At 59.6% G+C, this 19,460-nt stretch overlaps 1 protein-coding gene across 8 annotated transcripts; it reads left to right on the top strand.

The window, feature by feature from the left end:
• The first annotated feature begins 1,035 nt into the window (after positions 1 to 1,035).
• ATP13A2 (ATPase cation transporting 13A2) lies at positions 1,036 to 18,263 on the top strand. 8 transcript variants are annotated; one of them, XM_080656187.1, is made up of 29 exons: positions 1,036 to 1,241; positions 5,667 to 5,761; positions 5,874 to 6,056; positions 6,362 to 6,420; positions 6,584 to 6,710; positions 7,027 to 7,106; positions 8,155 to 8,232; positions 8,438 to 8,507; positions 9,282 to 9,416; positions 9,511 to 9,577; positions 9,670 to 9,801; positions 10,409 to 10,564; positions 11,473 to 11,583; positions 11,670 to 11,716; positions 11,809 to 11,997; positions 13,068 to 13,274; positions 13,738 to 13,833; positions 13,972 to 14,071; positions 14,176 to 14,296; positions 14,410 to 14,534; positions 15,160 to 15,320; positions 15,442 to 15,558; positions 15,687 to 15,766; positions 16,049 to 16,201; positions 16,282 to 16,378; positions 17,055 to 17,278; positions 17,363 to 17,514; positions 17,621 to 17,790; positions 17,871 to 18,263. In XM_080656187.1, exons 1-29 carry the CDS (start codon positions 1,232 to 1,234, stop codon positions 18,003 to 18,005), a joined length of 3,477 nt encoding a protein of 1,158 aa, XP_080512313.1. In that variant the 5' UTR covers positions 1,036 to 1,231; the 3' UTR covers positions 18,006 to 18,263. The 8 variants fall into 8 exon arrangements, with proteins under 8 accessions (XP_080512313.1, XP_080512312.1, XP_080512310.1 ...); XM_080656186.1 differs by having other exon boundaries at positions 1,045 to 1,241; positions 13,912 to 14,071; positions 17,695 to 17,790; XM_080656184.1 differs by having other exon boundaries at positions 1,045 to 1,241; positions 13,912 to 14,071.
• Positions 18,264 to 19,460: the final 1,197 nt, after the last annotated feature.

Genomic DNA, 19,460 nt, shown 5'->3' with positions numbered 1-19,460 from the left:
CGCAGTGTGCGGGAGCAAAGAATTTTCAGTAACTACCAGAGGGTCACCCCGATGACAGCAACTGGCACCCTGCCTTGGTCTGGTGCCCCCATTCACCTGCTCCACCATCAAGCCATGGCCAATGCCAGCCATGTTCTGCACACACCCCCTGGTGGTCAGTGCACATCGTAGCGACTGGTTGTTCCACTGTTTGGTCTATTTGCATAGTAGCTTTTTATTATATAGGACTAGAGGCCCAGTGCATGAAATTCATGCACTGGGGGGGTGTCCCTCAGCCCAACCTGCACCCTCTCCAATCTGGGATCCCTCTCACAATCTGGGACTGCTGGCTCCTAAACCACCTGCCTGCCAGCCTGATCACCCACTAACCACTCCCCTGCCAGCCTGATTGATGCCTAACTGCTCCCCAATTGCCCCCAACTGCCCTCCCCTGCTGGCCCGGTAACCCCCAACTGCCCTCCCCTGCTGGCCCGGTAACCCCCAACTGCCCTCCCCTGCAGGCCTGGTCACCCTAACTGTCCTCCCCTGCAGGTCTGGTCGCCCCTAACTGCCCTCCCCTTCTGGCCTGATCACCCACAACTACCCGCCCCTGCCAGCCATCTTGTAGTGGCCATCTTTGCCTACATGTGGGCAGCCATCTTGTGCAAGGGCGTGAGGGTCAATTTGCATATTACCTTTTTATTATATAGGATTTCTTAGTGTCACACCACTGTGGATGTCAGTGTCACCTGTGTGAATCTATGTTGTGTGTGTGTGTCTTGGGAGTCTATGTGTGTGTCTAAGGGTTATTGTGTCTTTATCTCTTAAATGTCACATCTCTTCTGTTTGTGAATTGGTGTGAGGGTTGTCGTGTACTTGTGTTTGTGTGTCTGTATGTTCATGTGTCTCAGAGTTTTCCTATCTGATTCCCTGCGAGTCTCCTCTCTGTGAGTGTGTGTCTGAGGGCTGAGGCGTCTCTATCTCTGCGCCTGCGTTGGAGGCGGCTCAGACTACAAGTCCCAGCAGCCCCTGCGGCGCGACGGACAACGTTCGACCGCAGTGGGTGGGGCGGGGCTTGGCGGCGCTCAGAACCAGACTGCGGCACCTTCCCTGGAGCCGACAGCTGCTAGCGCCCAGGCCGCCCGCTGCACTCCCGCCCTCCGCCTCGCGCCCCCGCCGCGGGGCATCGCGACGCCCAGGCCCAGGCCACGGGCCACAGCGCCGGGGCCGGCGATGAGCGCGAGGAACCAGCATGAGCGCAGGTGAGTGCGCGGCACAGGCCACCCAGGAACCGGACGCAGTCCCCGGGCTGCCCGTCGTCACAGTTGTCAGGGGGCGACATCCCACCATGGCGTCGCTAACCAGGGGTGCGATCTCAGGGGCGTCCCCCCGCCCATCCCCTACCCCGTCGCGGATAGTCAGCCCTGGGGCCCTTCCCTGGGAGGCCAGGAGCCTGGGGATGGCGCCGCGCAGAGTCGTCCCCTCCTGCCTTCCTGCAGCCGTGGGAGAGGAAGCTCCCGGTGGCGGTGGGGGCCGTGGCGGGGCGCAGGGAAATGCCCCCGCTCCCACTGCCCTCGCTCCCGCGAATGCGACGGCTATCCAGATGGGGGGAGAGGCATGGAGGCCGCAGCATCCGGGGCCTCTGAGCAGTTTTCCTCATGGCTGAAATAATGGGGTGCCCTGAGGCACAAAAGGCCACTCCCATCCCCTGCCTCGGCCCCCAGAGGAAGCTTATCAACATCCAGGTCCAGGGACCACACCTTGCATGTTAGCATCACAGGCTTCCCAGGCCCATCGTTTCTAGAGTCTAATTTAAATCCCACCTGTTGAGAATGGGGGTCAATCGACCTTTTATATCCAGGAGGTTCTTTCCTCCAAGTGAATCACTCAGACCCCAGACCTCAGCAAAGGGCCCAGCGGGGCTTGAGCATCCTCGCTGCAGCTGCAGGCCCCTCCTCCAGGTCTCTTCTTCCCCAGCTGCCCCCGCAGTCCCCACCCCCAAAACCTAGAATGCACCCAGGGTGAGGGAGGGGAGAGGCTGAGGAAAGATGGCCCCTGGACTTCCGGTCCAGGGATTGGGGTGCTACTGGCAGGTTGTCCCTCAACCCCCTAGTCTGTCAGAGGAGAGGAGTCGCTGGCCACAGGGGAACCACACAGAAGAGGATGCAGCACTGCCTCCCTGGGCTGCTGCGAGATCCCCAGCAGGAAGCCGGGCTTCCGGAGGAAACTCCAGTTGCCCAGTTAGCTTTGACTCCAGCCCCTCTGTTCTGCCCCTAGCATTGCCCCAGGGCTGTGGAGGCAGGCCACGCACAGCTGTGTGGCTTTGGACATGTTAATCAACCTGTTTGTGCCTCATTTTAAATGGGGATCCTAATCCAAGCTTTTCACTAAGGGGTGGCTGTGACGAATGTGCTTGTTTAGACCCATTCGTTTCCAGCGTCTCCCCTTCCAAGCTGTATGACCCTGAACAAGGAACTTCAAAGCTTTGTTCCTCAGTTTCTTCAGCTGTAAAATAGGGATAATTGTCTCTCCCTCCGAGGGTTATGCATGAAGGTCAATTGCTTTTATTCAGAAGAGCAATACAGTCCTCATGAAGGTATTCTTGTCCCACACAGCCTGCATGTGCCTGCTCTGAGCTGGTGGGATGGAGAGATCAGACCCTTCCCTGCCTTCCTGTGACATCCCAGGGGAGACTGAGATGTTGAATAGATAAATAGGCACGTCAGAGTGTTTGTGTCCTATTGGAGAGAGTGCCCTGGGCTTGACCTTGGCAGGAGACTACATCTCCACAGATGTGACTTCCTCCTTCAAGCTCCTCTGCCTTTCTTCTTCCCTCCGTTGACTGGAAGAGCATCCACGGAAAAAGACAATGACGGGTGTGTGATACATCCGGGGGAAGTGAGCAAGTGAGGGTGGCACAAGACGGTCACTGGCAGGACCTTCAAGAGGGGGCTCACTGGCCGCCGATCAGTTATTCTCATCATTGATGTTTCTCTCTCTCCCTCTTCCTTCCTCTCTGAAATCAATAAAGATATATTTTTAAAAAACACACAAGAAGGGGCTCTCACCTCTGCACCTCACAGCTGACTGACCTGAGGCAGGAGGTGGCCATAGTGACACCTAGCATCGTCACGTCGATGCCCATGCAGTGAGATGTGCAGGCATTTATTCCGTCATCCAGTAAGTGCTTCCTGAGCCCCAGCCACGGGTCAGGCACTCTGAGCAGGATGGCCGATGACACTCGTGCAAGCCTGACGTCGTTGGTGGATCCGGGTAAACTGGGCAGAGAGGCCCTTTCCAGCTGTGAGACGAGTCCATGAGCTGTCCCTCCGAGGGTCTTAAGGCACTGGGAGAAGCTGTTGGGTGCATGGGGGAACAGTGGCACAGCTGTGAGTATTCAGGCCGGGTGACAGGAAAGTGGAGGAAAGCCTGGGAAATGGGTCAGAGCAGAGCCACACCTCCCTGGAGGGGAGCCAGCAGCCACCGACCTAGCACGTGCAAGCCCAGGCTTCCGGAACCCCAGACACCCCGGGTGGCTCCCACTTCCTCCTGTGCCAGCTGCTTCGGGGTTAGGATCCTAGACTTGGGGAGTGGAAGCCCCGAGAGGCTGAGGCACCTGCCTTGCAAAAAAAACCACACAAAACACCGCTTGCTCGTTAGAGAGCCAGGAGCACAATTACTGTGGAGATGGTGATGGTGATGAAGAGGCCCTGCCTAAGTGCATGGACCCTAGATCCGAACCCCACCACTCCCTGGCTGTTAGCCTTTGGGCCACATACTCCACCTTTCTGGGCCTCAGTTTCCTGCTCTGTAAAATAGGGATACAATGAGTACCTGCTTCGTGGGAATAAATGAACTAACAGATGTAAAGCCCTTGGAGCAGGGCCTGGACTGTGTCAGCCCCTTACCACATGAGGTGCTCTTCCCCTTAAAGCACACAATCCTCCAGAGAACAGCTGTAAGGCATGAGAAACTACCCACCCTGCCCCCTTCGGAGAGCTGGTCTCCAGGGCTGGTGGGGGACGGTCCATACCTCTGCCCCCCACGCCAGGAACCAGCCTGAGTTTCCCCCGGGCTACACCAGAGAGCAGAGGGGCCGCAGCTGTTTGTCTGAGGGCTGGGGAAGGAGGGAAATGAAGCCTCAATGAGCCTCACTCACAAGCTGGACATGGCCAGGCCTAGAGATTGAAGGGACCACCCCAGGGGACCCAGCAGGGGTCTCTGTGAGCCCCAGGGAAGAAGAGTCCCTGGCCTCCGGCCCCTCAAGCCTTGAGCAGACTCCTGGCCAGAGCCCCTGAAAGTGGAGGGGTGTGTGTGTGTGTGTGTGTCTTCCTGGAGCTGGTGGCTTCCATCTGTCTTCAGAGTCACCTGAGTGGACAGAGGAGTGATTGGCGGTAGGTGGGGCTTGGGCTAATTTGGTTTCTGAGTCATCGCTGTGAGAGCGGCTTCAGGAGGTGCAGGGCATATGCCTGTTCTCTGAAAGTGCCCACATAGATCCCAAAAGCACAGGATCTGGACCCTTGAGTTCCTGGCTCCACCATTTACTGGGGGGGCGGGGGGGGGGGCGAGGGGAGGTGTCTCTAAGCCTCAGTGTTAGTCCCCTCATCGTGTTGCTGGGTTAAATGAGTTAATTTGAGTAGAGGCTTAGAGCAGCTCTTGTCACCTGGGAAGTGCTTAATGGATGTTGGCTGCTGTTATTACGGTTATTACCGTAGTAATTATCATCCCCATCAGAAGGCAAGGACATGTGGGGGGCTGGGATAGGAGACAGACTGCCTGGTCTGATGGGACACATGGCCCCAACCCTCAGGGTGTTCCCAGGTGGTAAAGCAGAGGGATTAAAACCCACCCCACCCTGGGGTCTGCCTACCTGGGGTCTTGCATCCTTGCGCCCCCTGTGGTTGTGTGATCTCGGGCAAGTTACCCAGCCTCTCTGAGCCTCATTTTCTTCTGTAAAAGGGGATGCTCGTTGTGCTTACGTGGCAGGGTTATTGTGGTAACTGTAAACAGAGCCAGGAGTAGAGCTGGCACAGAGTGCCAGGAAAGGTGGACTGCTAAGGGTCGCTGTGGCTCGGGGAAGCTGTGGAAGCCCAGGTTTGGGGACAGCGCAGCTGAGAGGCTGTGATATTGTGACAGTGGCAGGTGCCTGGGACACCCGGTCCTGGGGGCTTGCTCAGCTCACCCCTCCTCTCCGGCCCATCCTCAGTGGCTGGGTCCCTCCTCCCCACTCCCATTCCACTTTTGGGGTGAGGCTGCCCTCAAAGGCGGGCTGACATTTTATCCATCCAAACGGGACTTCTCCGCATCTCCTCGCTGCCAGGCCTGTGCTGGGTTTGAACAAGGATAAGCAACCGATCCTGCCTTCAGGGTGGGGACCAGATGGGGAAGTGGGACACAGCGCTCCCAGGAGGCTGACAGCAGCGTGTATGAGCGCTGTGGAAGCTCAGGGTGCTCCCCAGGCCTTGTCCCCCAGTGCTGGGCCCAACCCCAGTCAGAAGTCACCAGACACACAGTAAACAAGACGCTGTGCCTGAGAACCAACAGACCGGCCAGATAACAGGCCCAGGAAGACTTGAGCTATTGTCCCTATCACACCAGCTTATAAAACGCTGCTGCTTGTTACGTTTAAAGAAAGAAGAGGAAGAGGAGCCCCTGCCCCCAAATGACCTTTTTCTTTCTGTCCACAGACAGCAGCCTTCTGGTGGGCAGCACGGCCGCCAGTTATGGGACCCTGACGATAGAGCCATCTCTCGATCCCCTCAGCTCCTCAGCTTCATCCGTGGTATGTGGGCCAGAGGGGGCAGGTGGCACTAACATCGGGCCGCCCAGGCCCCTGGCTTCCTCCTCCAACCCTCACCCCGCCCCCACGGGCCTTCTCTCCCCTGCGCCCACAGAGGCTCAGCGGCTACTGCGGGAGTCCATGGAGGGTTATAGGCTATCACGTCGTGGTCTGGATGATGGCAGGGATCCCTTTGCTGCTCTTCCGGTGGAAGCCGGCATGGGGGGTGTGGCTGCGATGCCAGCCGTGCAACCTGGCCCGCGCCGAAACACTCGTCATCGAAATAAGAGACAAAGAGGTGAGAGGCCAAGCAGGGCAGCCTAGAGCTGGAGGAAGGTGGCGTTGCGTCAGGTTGGCGGGTGGAGGACGCTCAGGTTCATCCCAGCCTGGCCACTGATTTTCCGTGGGACCTTGCGCAGACTGTTCCCTCTGGACCTCAGCTTTCCCATCTGAGCAGTGGGCAGAAGGGGCAGGTTGGGTGGTTCCTGAGGAAGTCATCTGTATTCTTGATCCTGCCTCCTCCGGCAGGGGCTACCTGGCTGTGTGGGGGAACCTAGGGGGGAGGGGGTCTCCCAGGACTGAGTCCACCCCTCTGTGTTCCAGGATAGTTCGTGGCAGCTCTATACTGTCCAGGTGCAGACTGAGCCCATCAGCGAGGGCAGGTAAGGCAGCCCATCACCCCTTCCCAGAAGCCCCTGTTCCCCGGCCCCCCGCCCACAAAGGCTCTGGCACCCTCCCATCCCAGGGACAGAGGGTGGCTCTGGGGGGGTGGGGAGGTGGTGGGTTAGCTCCCAGAGCTCTACAGTACCCCCACACCCTCCCCAGCCTGGAGCTGCCCCCACAGACCCAGGCGGAGGATGGGCGGAGCCAGGCTGCTGTGGGGGCAGTACCGGAGGAAGCATGGAAGGACACCGCCCAGCTCCACGGGAGTGAAGAGGCAGTAAGCGGACAGGTGGGTTCTGGACAAGTCCTTGCCCCGCTCCCGGCTTTACTTTTAGACTCTGTATTGTGTGTGTGTGTGTGTGTGTGTGTGTGTGTGTGTGTGTGTGTGTGTGTGTGTGCGCGCGCGCACACGGGCGCACGCTCAGGGAGGTGGACTCCATGTTCTCCAGGCACCTTTGGTTTTGTTGTCCCAAACGTCCGGGATGCTGACAGACCACCTTATACTCCTCTCTTGTCGCTCTCCTGTGACACTGGTCCCTGCCCCCACCCCGCATGAGCGCTGCTCCGGGGCTGCCTGAAGCCCAGCCTCTCCTCTCTCCCCGCAGCAGCGGCTGCTGCGGTACTACCTCTTCCGGGGCCAGCGCTACATCTGGATAGAGACCCAGCAGGCCTTCTGCCAAGTCAGGTAGGGGCCGTGGCTCACACCGCCTCCCACAGGGTGCTGCATTGGGCCAAGGAAGAGACCTGGCCTGGGCTCCTCCCAGCTCTGTGCCTTGGCCTGCTGAAATCATGGGCATGTCACTGGGCTGGGGGGTCTCTACAAACAGGGCATGAAGAGAATCCCCGCCTCCGGGGCTGTTTCGAGGGTCAAGCTCCTAAGTGTCGTATAAAGCTTGGCCCAGCCTCTGGACTCACACCATCTGTTTGGGGTCCGGTCCCTACTAAGCGCCTTATAAATGTGAGCTTACAGCACATCAGAGTCGAGCCCCAAGAAGCAGACCCTGAGTCAGGGATTCAAGTGCAGAGTTTGCCTGGACGGTGATCCTAGGAAACTGGGAAGTGAGGTGGCACGGGCAGGCTGCCAGGGGAGTGGTTATCGTGGCACCTGGAGCCCAGTCCACGCGGGGATCTCTGAGCTCATTTAGAGCACACACCCGGGGTGTCCTCACCCACAGAGTGAGAAGGCTGGGGTACCTGCCCATCACCTCCCTACCACTGTTGGTGGTGGGCAGAGCGAGCCCCTGTAGCTGGGAAAGCCCTTAGGTGTCTGCACTAAGCTTTGCATCTCGCAGAGGTAAATGCCAAGGGCATGTGGGGGTGGCACCAACAGCCTCTGCTACATACGAAGAGCAGCAAAGATGGCCAATAGGTTTGTCACTTAGTAAGTGCCAGGCACTGTCCAAGCACTTGGCAGGCTTACCTTACGTAGTCCGCCCGCAGCCCTCTGAGGTTGGTGCTAGCACCGTCCCCATGTTGCAGATGAGAAGGGTTAAGTGACTTTCCTAAGGCATCACTGCTCTTGTCACTACTGAATATTGTCATCGCTCATTGTTCTCTTTCCTGGCTGAGAGGGTTGGGGGCCCATCAGAGGAACCAAAGGAGAGAGTTAAGCCCAGGGTTAGTGAGGGACCTGCTTTCCCTGGGAGCTTAGTGTGGCAGAAGTGAGCCAAAGGGGCTGGGGGTGCAGAGTGCAGGCCCCGTCACCTACACAATGCCCCTCCCCACCTTGCCAGCCTGCTGGACCACGGCCGCACCTGTGACGACATCCACCACTCCCGCTCTGGCCTCGGCCTCCAGGACCAAACCGTGAGGTGTGTGCTGTCCTGGACCAGAGGGCCAGTGCCCTGAGAGCTGGGGGCGCCTTGCCCCCACCCCGCATGTTGCCTTCTTCCAGTCACCTGCCTTCTCTGGACCTCAGTCTCCCCAGTTGTAAAATGGGGAGCTCTCACCCCAAACCCAAGAGGGTCCAGCTGCCTCAACCCCTTTCGTCTGATGGCTTTGCCCCTTCTCTTACAGGAAGGCCATCTACGGCCCCAACGTGATCAGTGTACCGGTCAAGTCCTATCTGCAGCTGCTGGTGGACGAGGTAGGCTGTCCCTGGGCTGTGTCCCACCTCTAGCCTGGACTGGCTGTGTCACCTTGGCCAGGGGCTTGCCTTCTCTGGGCCAGACCAGACTAGCTGTCCCCTTCTCCACCGTAGAGTCATCTCAGACCCAACCCCAGTCAGCTTAGGGTAAGGAGCGGGAGGTTCTGGCCCGGACTGGGGACTAGAAGACAAGGTGAACCCACACAGCCGGAGCCTGTCCGTGCACCACCCTCCTCATTCTCCCACAGCCCTGGGAGTGGGGACACTCTGCTCACATATAAGGAATACAAGCTTCAGAGCGGGGATGTGGCAGGGCCAAGGTCACACAGGGAAAGGGAAGCCAGTGATCCTGACGCTTCGGAGTAGTTACCCTCCCAGCCCTCTGAGCCAGGGACAGATGCCTGTGAAGGGCAGAGGTTCGTGGAGTCTGGTCTGATGTGAATCCTAGTCAGCCACTTGGGAACTCTGTGAGCAAGTGATTTAGGCCTCCTGTGCCTCGGTTTCCTCACCTGTAAAGTGGAGCTGATGGCAGCATCTGCCTGACGGAATTGTCATCACATGTGTGACCCTTAGACGAAGTGCTTCTCAGGGGCCCGGCATGGGAATGCCCACGTCCTGTGCAGAGCAAAGAAGAAGCTGGGGCTGCAGGGACGCCTGGATGGGACTGACAAGGGCTTGGCTGTGGTCCTGTGACCGCTGCAGGGCACTCTGCTCCCTGTGGCTGGGTTGCCCTGGGAACCAAGGGCCTGACACTGCCTCTTGCCCCTCCCCCAGACACTGAACCCCTACTATGGGTTCCAGGCCTTCAGCATCGGGCTGTGGCTGGCTGACCACTACTACTGGTACGCCCTGTGCATCTTCCTCATCTCCTCCGTCTCCATCTGCCTCTCGCTGTACAAAACCAGAAAGGTGGGCGATGTGAGGTGGGTGGGGCGGGGTGGGACAGGTGGGTCCCCAAGGGGGGCTTCACCCATCCACTCCCTACTTGTCCCCCTGATTACAGCAAAGCCAGACCCTGAGGGACATGGTCAAACTGTCCGTGCGAGTGTGCGTGTGCCGGCCTGGGGGAGGTGAGAACCGGGGAAGGGAGGGAGGTGGGGGAGGTGGCTGGGGCCTCCCCTTTCCCGCTCTGGGTCGTACTGAGGCTTCTGCTTGCCTGCAGAGGAGGAATGGGTTGACTCCAGCCAGCTGGTGCCCGGAGACTGCCTGGTGCTGCCGGAGGAGGGTGGGCTGATGCCCTGCGATGCTGCGCTGGTGGCCGGCGAGTGCGTGGCCAACGAGAGCTCTCTGACAGGTCAGCCCACCCCCTGGCCCGTCGGCTCCTGCATTTCCCTCCCTGTACCAGCCCCTCAGCCTTGCAGCAGGACTTCTAGTTTGAGGGTTTTTCCTCTTGCTCTCAGCCAACAACCTGGCTTCAGCATTGCTCATTCCGCACCCCTCGGGCCCTCCGTGAGAGATCACTGCTTTGCCAGGCAGCGGGCTCGGGGCCTTGCAGTGGTTAAGCCCCCTCGTGTCAATACCTTCATTGGTTTGAATGATAAAAATCGTACAGCTTGTCATAAAAGAATTCCAACGGAAGGAGGCGGCCTCCCCCAGCCTCTGCCCCTGCTACGCGTATGTGTGCACACGCACACTCCTGACTCCCCCGAGAGAGGGTTCCTGGTAATTGGCTGGCTGCACACACCCTCCCGGGACTGTCTCGCTGTGTCTTTATGTCGTTGCCCTCTCTGCCCTCAGTGTCCCTCTCTGTAAAATGGGGGCAGTGGCTTTTCACACGTGGTTATGAGAGTTACATGAGGCCTGGGGCTGATGAAACAATTCCCCACATAACTCTTGGTCTTGTTGGCGGGACGGGGGCGGAGCACAGAGGCCGTCATGGGCCTCACACCACATCCCTGCAGGGGAGAGCGTTCCAGTGCTAAAGACGGCCCTGCCCGAGGGGCCAGTGCCCTACGGCCCGGAGACCCACCGGCGACACACACTCTTCTGCGGGACCCTCGTCTTGCAGGCCCGGGCCTTCGTAGGACCCCACGTCCTGGCCGTGGTGACCCGAACAGGTAGGAGTCAGGGAAGCAGGGAGGGTGCTGGGCCCAGCACCTGGAAGAGAGGCCTGTCCGTGCACCACCCTCTTCATTCAGGGGACATGGGGCAGGGAGGGACCCATCTCTGCCGCTGCCCTGCTTGGGGTTGGCTGGAGTGGGAGGGATGTGGCGAGCAGGAAAGAGCCCGCCTACCCATGGTTGCAGTTACCTGCAGGCAGCCACGGCCTGAAAATATTAAGCGGAAAGTTCCAGAAATGAACAGTTGTTTGGTTTTAAATTGCACGCTGTTGAGTAGCATGATAAAATCTCACGCAATCCCACTCTGTCCCACCGGGGACGTAAGCTTCCCTTTGCCCAGCATATTCGTGCCTTGTACTCTACCCGCCCCGTAGTCACTTCGCCGACTCGGTTGTCAGATCAGGTGTCGAGGTGTCACAGTGCTTGTGTTCAGGAAACCCTTATTTTCTTAGTAATGACCCCAAAGTACAAGAGTAGTGATGCTGCCAATTCAGATATGACAGAGAAACGTGAAGCGCATCCTTTAAGTGAAAAGGTGAGTATCTCTACAGGAGGAAACAGTATATATAGGGTGCGTTACCATCCACGGTTTCAGGCAACCACTGGGGGTCTTGGAACACGTCCCTTTCAGATAAGGGGGGACTACTTACAACTTCAGCGGGTTCTTGCCACCTGGGAACGAGACCCAATGTCACCGGATCGGACTTACTAATTGAGTTTTTACTAAACTCTACAAGGACTGGACAAGGCCTGTGGGCTGTCCTGTGTGACCTCAAACTGGGTAACTTTTAACCCTGGAGCATTATGTCTTACAATACCAGCGCTGCCGGTGGGATGGGTAGGGATTGAGGAAACCCATCTTGACCTTCAGCATCCCCTGCCTCAGTTTCCTCATCTTCTCACAGGGTTCTGCACGGCTAAAGGGGGGCTGGTGAGCTCCATCTTACATCCCCGGCCCATCAACTTCAAGTTCTACAAACACAGCATGAAGTTTGTGGCTGCCCTGTCTGTCCTGGGTGAGTGTACCCTGTGCCCCACTCTGCCGTGGTCCCCAAGGCCCCAGCCTAAATCCCGCTGAGTCCCTCCCTTGCTGTCTCCCCAGCTCTCCTCGGCACCATCTACAGCATCTTCATCCTCCACCGAAACCGGGTAAGCCTGGGGGCTGGCTGGGTGGGGGCTGGCTGGGTGGGGGCTGCCAGTAGGAGTCCAGGGCCCTTGGCATTCACGGTGCCCCCTGCCAGGTGCCTGTGAACGAGATTGTGATCCGGGCTCTGGACCTGGTGACGGTGGTGGTGCCGCCCGCCCTGCCAGCCGCCATGACTGTGTGCACACTCTACGCCCAGAGCCGGCTGCAGAGCCGGGGCATCTTCTGCATCCACCCACTGCGCATCAACCTGGGGGGCAAGCTCCGGCTGGTGTGCTTCGACAAGGTGGGGGCCGTGGGTGGGGCTGGCGTGGGGCGGGGCACAGATAGGCATCACGGCCAGGCCTCCCCACCTGCATTCTTCACTCAGCGGCGTTGGCCGAGGGCCTGCTGGATGCCAGGTTCTGTCCTGGGGTGGAAACACAAATGTCTGAAGTCATTAATTCATTTGATTGAGAGCCACCGAGGGCCTACTGTGTGCTCAGGACTACTGGGGACCCATCAGTGACCCGCAGAGATGGACATGGGTATAGGTGTGTGTGTGTGTTTGCGCCTGCTCCCCTCACAGCAAGTGAGCCAGGGAGCACAGAGAGCCACCGGTGTGATGGGTTTTAGGAAGGAAGTGAATGGGGTACATGATGGGTGGCACATGGGGCTCACTCTCTTAGAGAGGGCAGTCAAAGAGCAGGTCCCTGGGTGACCTCAGTGAGGGGTGAACCACACAGATATGGCAGGACAGGGGTGGGGTGTAGGGGCAGTTGGGAAGGAACCAGTGTGACTCCTTGGAGGAATAGGCCATGTGCTTGGGACCCCAGGAGCAGTGGGGAGATGCTGTTCTGGGGGCAGGGGGGCCATGGAGAGTTTTGAGTGGAAAGGGTGGTGTATGATCAGATTCTCAGAGTCTCCAGGCTAGACGAGGAGCCAGACAGGTAACCGATGGAAGTGTAGAAAATGCAGGCATTCCTTCCTTCATTTGTTCATTCATTCATTCATTCATTCATTCATTCAACAATTACATTGACCAGACCTTCTCCCTAATACTGCAGTGAGCAATTGATGGGGTAGCAAAGAGGCCATGGGTGGGAGCCCAAAGCCAGGACACCTGACCCAACCGTAGGATTAAGGAAGACTTCCTGGAGGAAATGATGCCGATGAAACAGCGGGGGCTGGGGAGGGCCGATCCGCCTAAGGATGCAAATGTGCGAAGGCCCCGAGACGAGAGAGGACCTCTTCTGGCTCCAGCTCTGGCTCCTGGGCTCCCATGGGACCCACCTGGCCTGGGGTGTGGGCGCCCAACCCAGCAGGGCACAGCTCATCCCAGGCCTCACCACCGGGCTGCCCCCTTGCCCCCTGCAGACAGGCACCCTCACTGAGGATGGCTTGGATGTGATGGGTGTGGTGCCCCTGCAAGGGCAGGCCTTCCTGCCACTGGTCCCAGAGCCCCGCCGCCTGCCCATGGGGCCCCTGCTCCGAGCACTGGCCACCTGCCACGGCCTCAGCCGGCTCCAGGACACCCCAGTGGGCGACCCTATGGACCTCAAGATGGTGGAATCTACTGGCTGGGTGAGGAGGCCAAACAGGGTGGCTGGGCCCTAGGTAAGCCCACCTGGTCTTCATTCTAGGACTTCCAGGGTGGTCTCTGTTGTGCCACCATCAGTAGTAACAATGCCCAAGGCCACGTGCTCAGCTCCTACTATGTGCCAGCACGCTGTTGTACATCTCTTTCGTGTACTCCTCCCTGTGGCCCTAGGAAGGAAGCCTAAAGCCTGCTTCACAGGGAGGAAGCTGAGGCTGAGGGAGATTTGCAATAGCTTGTCTAAGGTCACCCAGCAGCTTTTAAGTGGCAAAGCCGGAGTTTGAACTTGGGTCTACCTGACCCCAAAGCCCACATTCTTCTGTTCTATCCAGTCTCACATTAAGGAAGTCTTTCATAAGTCTGACTGAATCTCTCCTGCTGCCTCTCTCCATGGGCCAAGGATCGGCTGCCCCAGGCCCTCTGATGCCAACCTCTCTGCCTGCCTCCCAGGTCCTGGAGGAGGGGCCGGCTGCAGACTCGGCATTTGGGTCCCAGGTGTTAGCAGTGATGAGACCTCCAGTTCAGGAGCCCCAACTGCAGGGCATGGTGAGCTGAGGGTGGCCTGTGGGGTGGGAGGGGAGGGCTCCACAGGCCAGCCCCTCAGCTGCCCCTCGAACCCTGCAGGAGGAGCCCCCGGTGCCCATCAGCATCCTCGGCCGCTTTCCCTTCTCGTCATCCCTGCAGCGCATGAACGTGGTGGTGGTGTGGCCAGGGGCCGCTCAGCCGGAGGCCTATGTCAAGGGCTCCCCTGAGCTGGTGGCAGGCCTCTGCGACCCCAAGACAGGTGAAGGGTCCACTGGTCGGCCTTGGCACAGAATGGGGTGGGCGCCCAGCCTCTGTCCCTGCATCCCCCTTCTTGTCCCAGTGACTTCTGCCTCTGCCTGGCAGTGCCCGACAACTTCGCCCAGATGCTGGGGAGCTACACAGCCACTGGCTACCGCGTCGTGGCCCTCGCCGGCAAGCCGCTGCCCATCCCACCCAGCCTGGAGGCAGCTCAGCAGCTGACCAGGTGGACCCTGGAAACCAAGCCTCAGGCGTGGGCAAAGGGAGGCCTGGTGCAAGCAGAGCCCAGAGCTGGGGGAGGGCCTCGTTCACTGCGTGACCTCTGACCCCACCCTGCAGGGACTCCGTGGAGCAGGAGCTGAGTCTCCTGGGGCTGTTGGTCCTGAGGAATCTGCTGAAGCCACAGACCACATCAGTCATCCAGGCTCTGCGGAGGACCTGCATCCGCACGGTCATGGTGACAGGTACCGCGGGGCCTGGTTAGCAGGATGCCCCTCCTGGGCAGACAGAAGATACCTGGTGGCACTTCCTGGGGCATCTCTTTGGGCCAGGTCCCTGAGACATGTCAGGGATCTTTATACGGTATCCCTCCCACCCGGTCAGTGTCACCCCATCTGACATGAGGAAGGTGAGGCTCAGAGGGAGTAGTGACTTCCAGAGGGCCCAGGGGTGGTGTGGGACAGCCCGGCTCCACCCCCACGGCTCACCTGCTGGGTGGCCTCTCCAAGGTCTAGTTTCCACCTCAGAAATGGGGGAAATGACAAAGGTTGTGACAGTTTCATGGAGCAAAAAAAGCAAGATTCTAGCCAGGTGGCATGAGCCCAGTAGGTCTGTTTCCTCCTGACCCCCTGACCTCCCCCACACGCTCTTTCCAGCAAGTCCCCCAGCGCTAACTAAGTAGTATGTGTGGAACTCGCACCCGGGCCCCAGTTTCTAAGGCCTTTGATGCCTCATTTTATAGATGAGAAAACCGAGGTTCACAAACATTGATAACCTGTCCAGCCTCAGTGTTCCCATCTGTGAGTGGCAGGGTTAGTGAGGGTGGCCCCTGGCAAGCAGCTGGACCCTGACCTTGCCCATGCCCTCCAGGGGACAACCTGCAGACAGCAGTCACTGTGGCCCAGAGCTGCGGCATGGTGGGCCCCCAGGAGCGTCTGGTCATCGTCCACGCCACTGCCCCCGAGCGGGGCCAGCCTGCCTCCCTCGAGCTCCTGCCCGTGGAGTCCTCTGTGGCTGTGAACAGGGCTAAGGTGAGGTTGGCCCAGAGTTCCTGCCACATACCCAGCTGGTGATCTCACTCCGTGTCACCTGATCCGCCCCAGCAATCGGGGTGGGCAGGGGGGAGCTGAACTGAGCTTCCTGGGCCCCTAGGATCCTGAGCAGGTCGCAAGCTACACCGCGGAGCCGGACCCCCGATCCAGCCACCTGGCCCTCAGCGGGTCCACCTTTGCTGTGCTTAAGAAGCACTTCCCCAGGCTACTGCCCAAGGTAGGGCTACCCTCCCCACCCCCCCAGCCTCCCTGGCCACCCCCACCTCCCGCTGCTCTGCTCCTTCCTCTTGGCTCCCCCACCCCCATCTTGTGGCTGCCTTACCCCCCACACACTTGTGCTCCCAGGTCCTGGTTCAGGGCACCGTCTTTGCCCGTATGGCTCCTGAGCAGAAGACAGAGCTGGTGTGTGAGCTGCAGAAGCTTCAGTGAGTGCACATGGAGGTGGGGGAGGGGGAAGGGGGTACATGCTGTTCCAGGAGTCCCTGTCTCCCACCTCAGGGGTCAGAGAGAACCCATGCAGGCTCCTGGGGCTATCATGCCAAAGTAGTCATTGTACCCATTTACTGAGCACCTACTATGCACCAGGCACCATGCAGGCAGTAGGGATCCAGCCATCCCTATGTTCTCCCAGCAAGCCCGAGAGGCACCTCACAGGCTCAGAGCCAGCTCGTTAATTCAGGCCAAGCCTGCCCATCCCTCTGTGTCAGGTACTGTGTGGGCATGTGCGGGGACGGCGCCAATGACTGTGGAGCCCTGAAGGCAGCAGATGTGGGCATCTCGCTCTCCCAGGCCGAAGCGTCGGTGGTCTCGCCCTTCACCTCGAGCATGGCCAGCATTGAGTGTGTGCCCATGGTCATCAGGTGAGGCGAGCAGGGCCCGTGGGCGAGGGCTGGCCCATCAGCCAGCCCAGGCGCCCTAATGCCCATACCCTGCTCCCCAGGGAAGGCCGCTGTTCCCTCGACACGTCCTTCAGCGTCTTCAAGTACATGGCCCTGTACAGCCTGACCCAGTTCATCTCCGTGCTGATCCTCTACACGGTGGGCATCTGCAGCGCTCCCTCCCAGAGCCGTGCCTGGGAGCAGGCCCCGTGCCAGGCCCAGGGAGAGGGACATTCAGGGGAATGGTTAGGAGCCCAGCCGGTTCTGGAATAGATGGTGTGGCCCCGCCACTTTCTAGCGTGTGGCTCCTGAGCCTTGTGGCCAGGCTAGTATGCGAGGGTGAAAGCACAGAGCCTGTGGGCCCTCGGAAACTGGAGAGTGGTTCTGCCCTCCTGGAGCTCCCCGTCTGCAAGGGACACTGAGGCAGAGCCCAGGCCGCGGAAGGAGGTGGAGGCAGGCGTGGGACAGAGCCAAGGCCCCGGCCCTTTCTCACGTTTCCCCGTCAGGGGCAGCTCAGCCCCTCTCTGAGCACATGCCACGCCCCGTGGAAGCCATGCTACAGCAGGTCCTTAGTGTCTGGGGTCTGTCCCGTGTCCACCTGAAGCCCGGGGCTTTCTGTGGGCAGGAACTGTGCCCGCCCCTAACCCAGTGCTGCACGAGGCAGAGCCTAAGTCTCCCCGAGGCCAGGACTTCCCTGTGAGGAGGGGAACCTGCCCATCAGTTCAGGCCTCGCAAAGTCAGCAGAGATGGGAGAGGGGCTCCCTAAGGGCGGGGCTGGGGCCTCCCCTGTCGGACTAGCGGCTGCCTTTCCTTCTGCCCTTCCTCCCCGCCACAGATCAACACCAACCTGGGTGACGTGCAGTTCTTGGCTATCGACCTGGTCATCACCACCACAGTGGCCGTGCTCATGAGCCGCACGGGGCCGGCGCTGGTGCTGGGGCGGGCGCGGCCGCCGGGGGCACTGCTCAGCGTGCCCGTGCTGAGCAGCCTGCTGCTGCAGGTGGCCCTGGTGGCCGGCGTGCAGCTGGGGGGCTACTTCCTGGCTGTGGCCCAGCCCTGGTAAGTAGGGAGCCCGTCCCCAAATCCCACCCTGCCGTGTCCTCTGCACACTCATCCCCTGACCCCTGGTCCCCATACTCTCAGGTTTGTGCCTCTGAACAAGACAGTGCCCGCGCCAGACAACCTGCCCAACTATGAGAACACAGTGGTCTTCTCTGTGTCCAGCTTCCAGTACCTCATCCTGGCTGCAGCCGTGTCCAAGGGGGCGCCGTTTCGCCGGCCGCTGTACACCAACGGTGCGGGCGGGGTGGGACAGGGAGGGTGGGGGCTGGTGCCTATGGGGGGGGTCCCCAGGGTTTGTGTGTGTGGGTTCCCTGGCCTGACAGACTCCCCTAACCCCAGTGCCCTTCCTGGTGGCCCTGGCGCTCTTGGGCTCCATCCTGGTGGGCCTCCTCCTGGTCCCCGGCCTCCTGCAGGGGCCACTGGCACTGAGGGACATCACCGACACCTGCTTCAAGCTGCTGCTGCTGGGCCTGGTCGCCTTCAACTTCGTGGGGGCCTTCATGCTCGAGGTGGGGTCCCAGGGACTCTGGGCGGGGGGGACCCACACGGCCACCCCCCTGCACTGTCCCTGTTCTCTCTCTCTCTGCAGAGTATGCTGGATCAGTGCCTCCCAGGCTGCCTACGGTGGCTGCGGCCCAAACGGGCCTCCAAGAAGCGGTTCAAGCAACTGGAGCGGGAGCTGGCGGAGCAGCCCTGGCCGCCGCCCACCCGGCCTGGGAGGTAGTGCGCCCTGTCCGCCCCACTGGACTAATCCCCTGCCTCTGAGCCACCGACGGCCCCATCTACAGACACCACGACCACTACTGCAGCCCCGAGGTTGGCGGTTGTCACACTCCTGCCCCAAGTCTGCCAGCCAGCCTCCCTGCCCCCACCTGGAGAAATGCTAACTGTGTCCTCCTCTGCAAACACCCCCGTAGAGACAGCAGCCTCCAGCCCCATCAGCCGCTGTCAGTGTAGCAAATAAAGTCATTATTTTATTGGCTTGGCAGTGCTGTTTCCTACCTGGTACCTGAGCCAGGTGCCCAGCTGGCAGCCCCTGCCACGTGTCTGCTCCTGGTGCCCCTGATTTTTCAGACCACAGTAGACACCTCTCTGGGCCTCCGTTTCTGTAGCAATATTTCTGGGTGCAGCTGTGCCTGGTGCTGTCGCCATGTTACAGACACAAACGGGCTTAGAGGTCACACAAGTCAGAGGTGGGGCCAGATGGCTTTGACTCCAGGATCCACTCTTAACCTGCCTACATTCCTGCTGGGGCAGAAAGACAAAGGACCTGCCTCAGGCAAGTGCCAGTGCCTAGGTGGCATTTAACGGGGCAGTTCCCTTCTCTCCCCACCCCACTTCCTGGGACAGGTTTGTGGTCCAGTTCCTCCCTCAGGTGAAAATCCAGGCTCTGAGCCCACATCTCCCTGCCAAAACCATGTGTACTGTCCTCCAGGGAAGGGTAGATGCTTCTGACCTCACCCCACCGGCTGGACAGTGGCCAAGCCCTACTCTGGGGATGGAACTCGGTGGTCGGCCCATCTGGGCTGGGCAGGGAAGAACAGGAAGCAAAGGCTGATCCCTGCCCTCCAAAAGCCCTGCCAACCCCTTTACTGGAAGCCCTGGCATCATCCCCAGCCCTGCCCCAGCAGGAGCTCAGTAAATGTTGAGTCAAACTGAGGAGAAGGGATGGTGGGTGTGAAAAGGTAACGGAATATCAGGCACATCCACAGAGCGGCAGTGGGCACTGAGTCATCAGCCGGCAACTGTTCAGTGGCATTTGCTGTTCAAGGGGAGGTCAGAGGACACGCTGAGAGGCCTGGGTGTGAATGCCCCCTCCACCCTTTTCATGCATTTGGTGGGCAGTCATGTGCCAGGCACAGTGGTGAACACAACCCAGCCTTTGCCGGTGTGTAGCGTGTAACTGGTGTGAGATGATTAGGAAAGGAGCAAATCTGCCCTGCCAGCGTGGCTCAGTGGTTGAGCATTAACCTATGAACAGGAGGTCACGGTTTGATTCCCCGTCAGGGCACATGCCCGGGTTGCGGGCTTGATCCCCAGTGGGGGGCGTGCAGGAGGCAGCCGATCATGATTCTCATCATTGATGCTTCTATCTCTCCCTCTCCCTTCCTCTCTAAAATCAATAAAAGTATTTTAAGAAAAAGAAAAAGGGGGAGCAAATCTCCAGAGCACACACCCC

The sequence above is a fragment of the Plecotus auritus genome, assembly GCF_963455305.1.
Source record: "Plecotus auritus genome assembly, chromosome: 2".
NCBI lineage: Eukaryota > Metazoa > Chordata > Mammalia > Chiroptera > Vespertilionidae > Plecotus > Plecotus auritus.
This window is presented reverse-complemented; position numbering and strand designations above follow the sequence as displayed.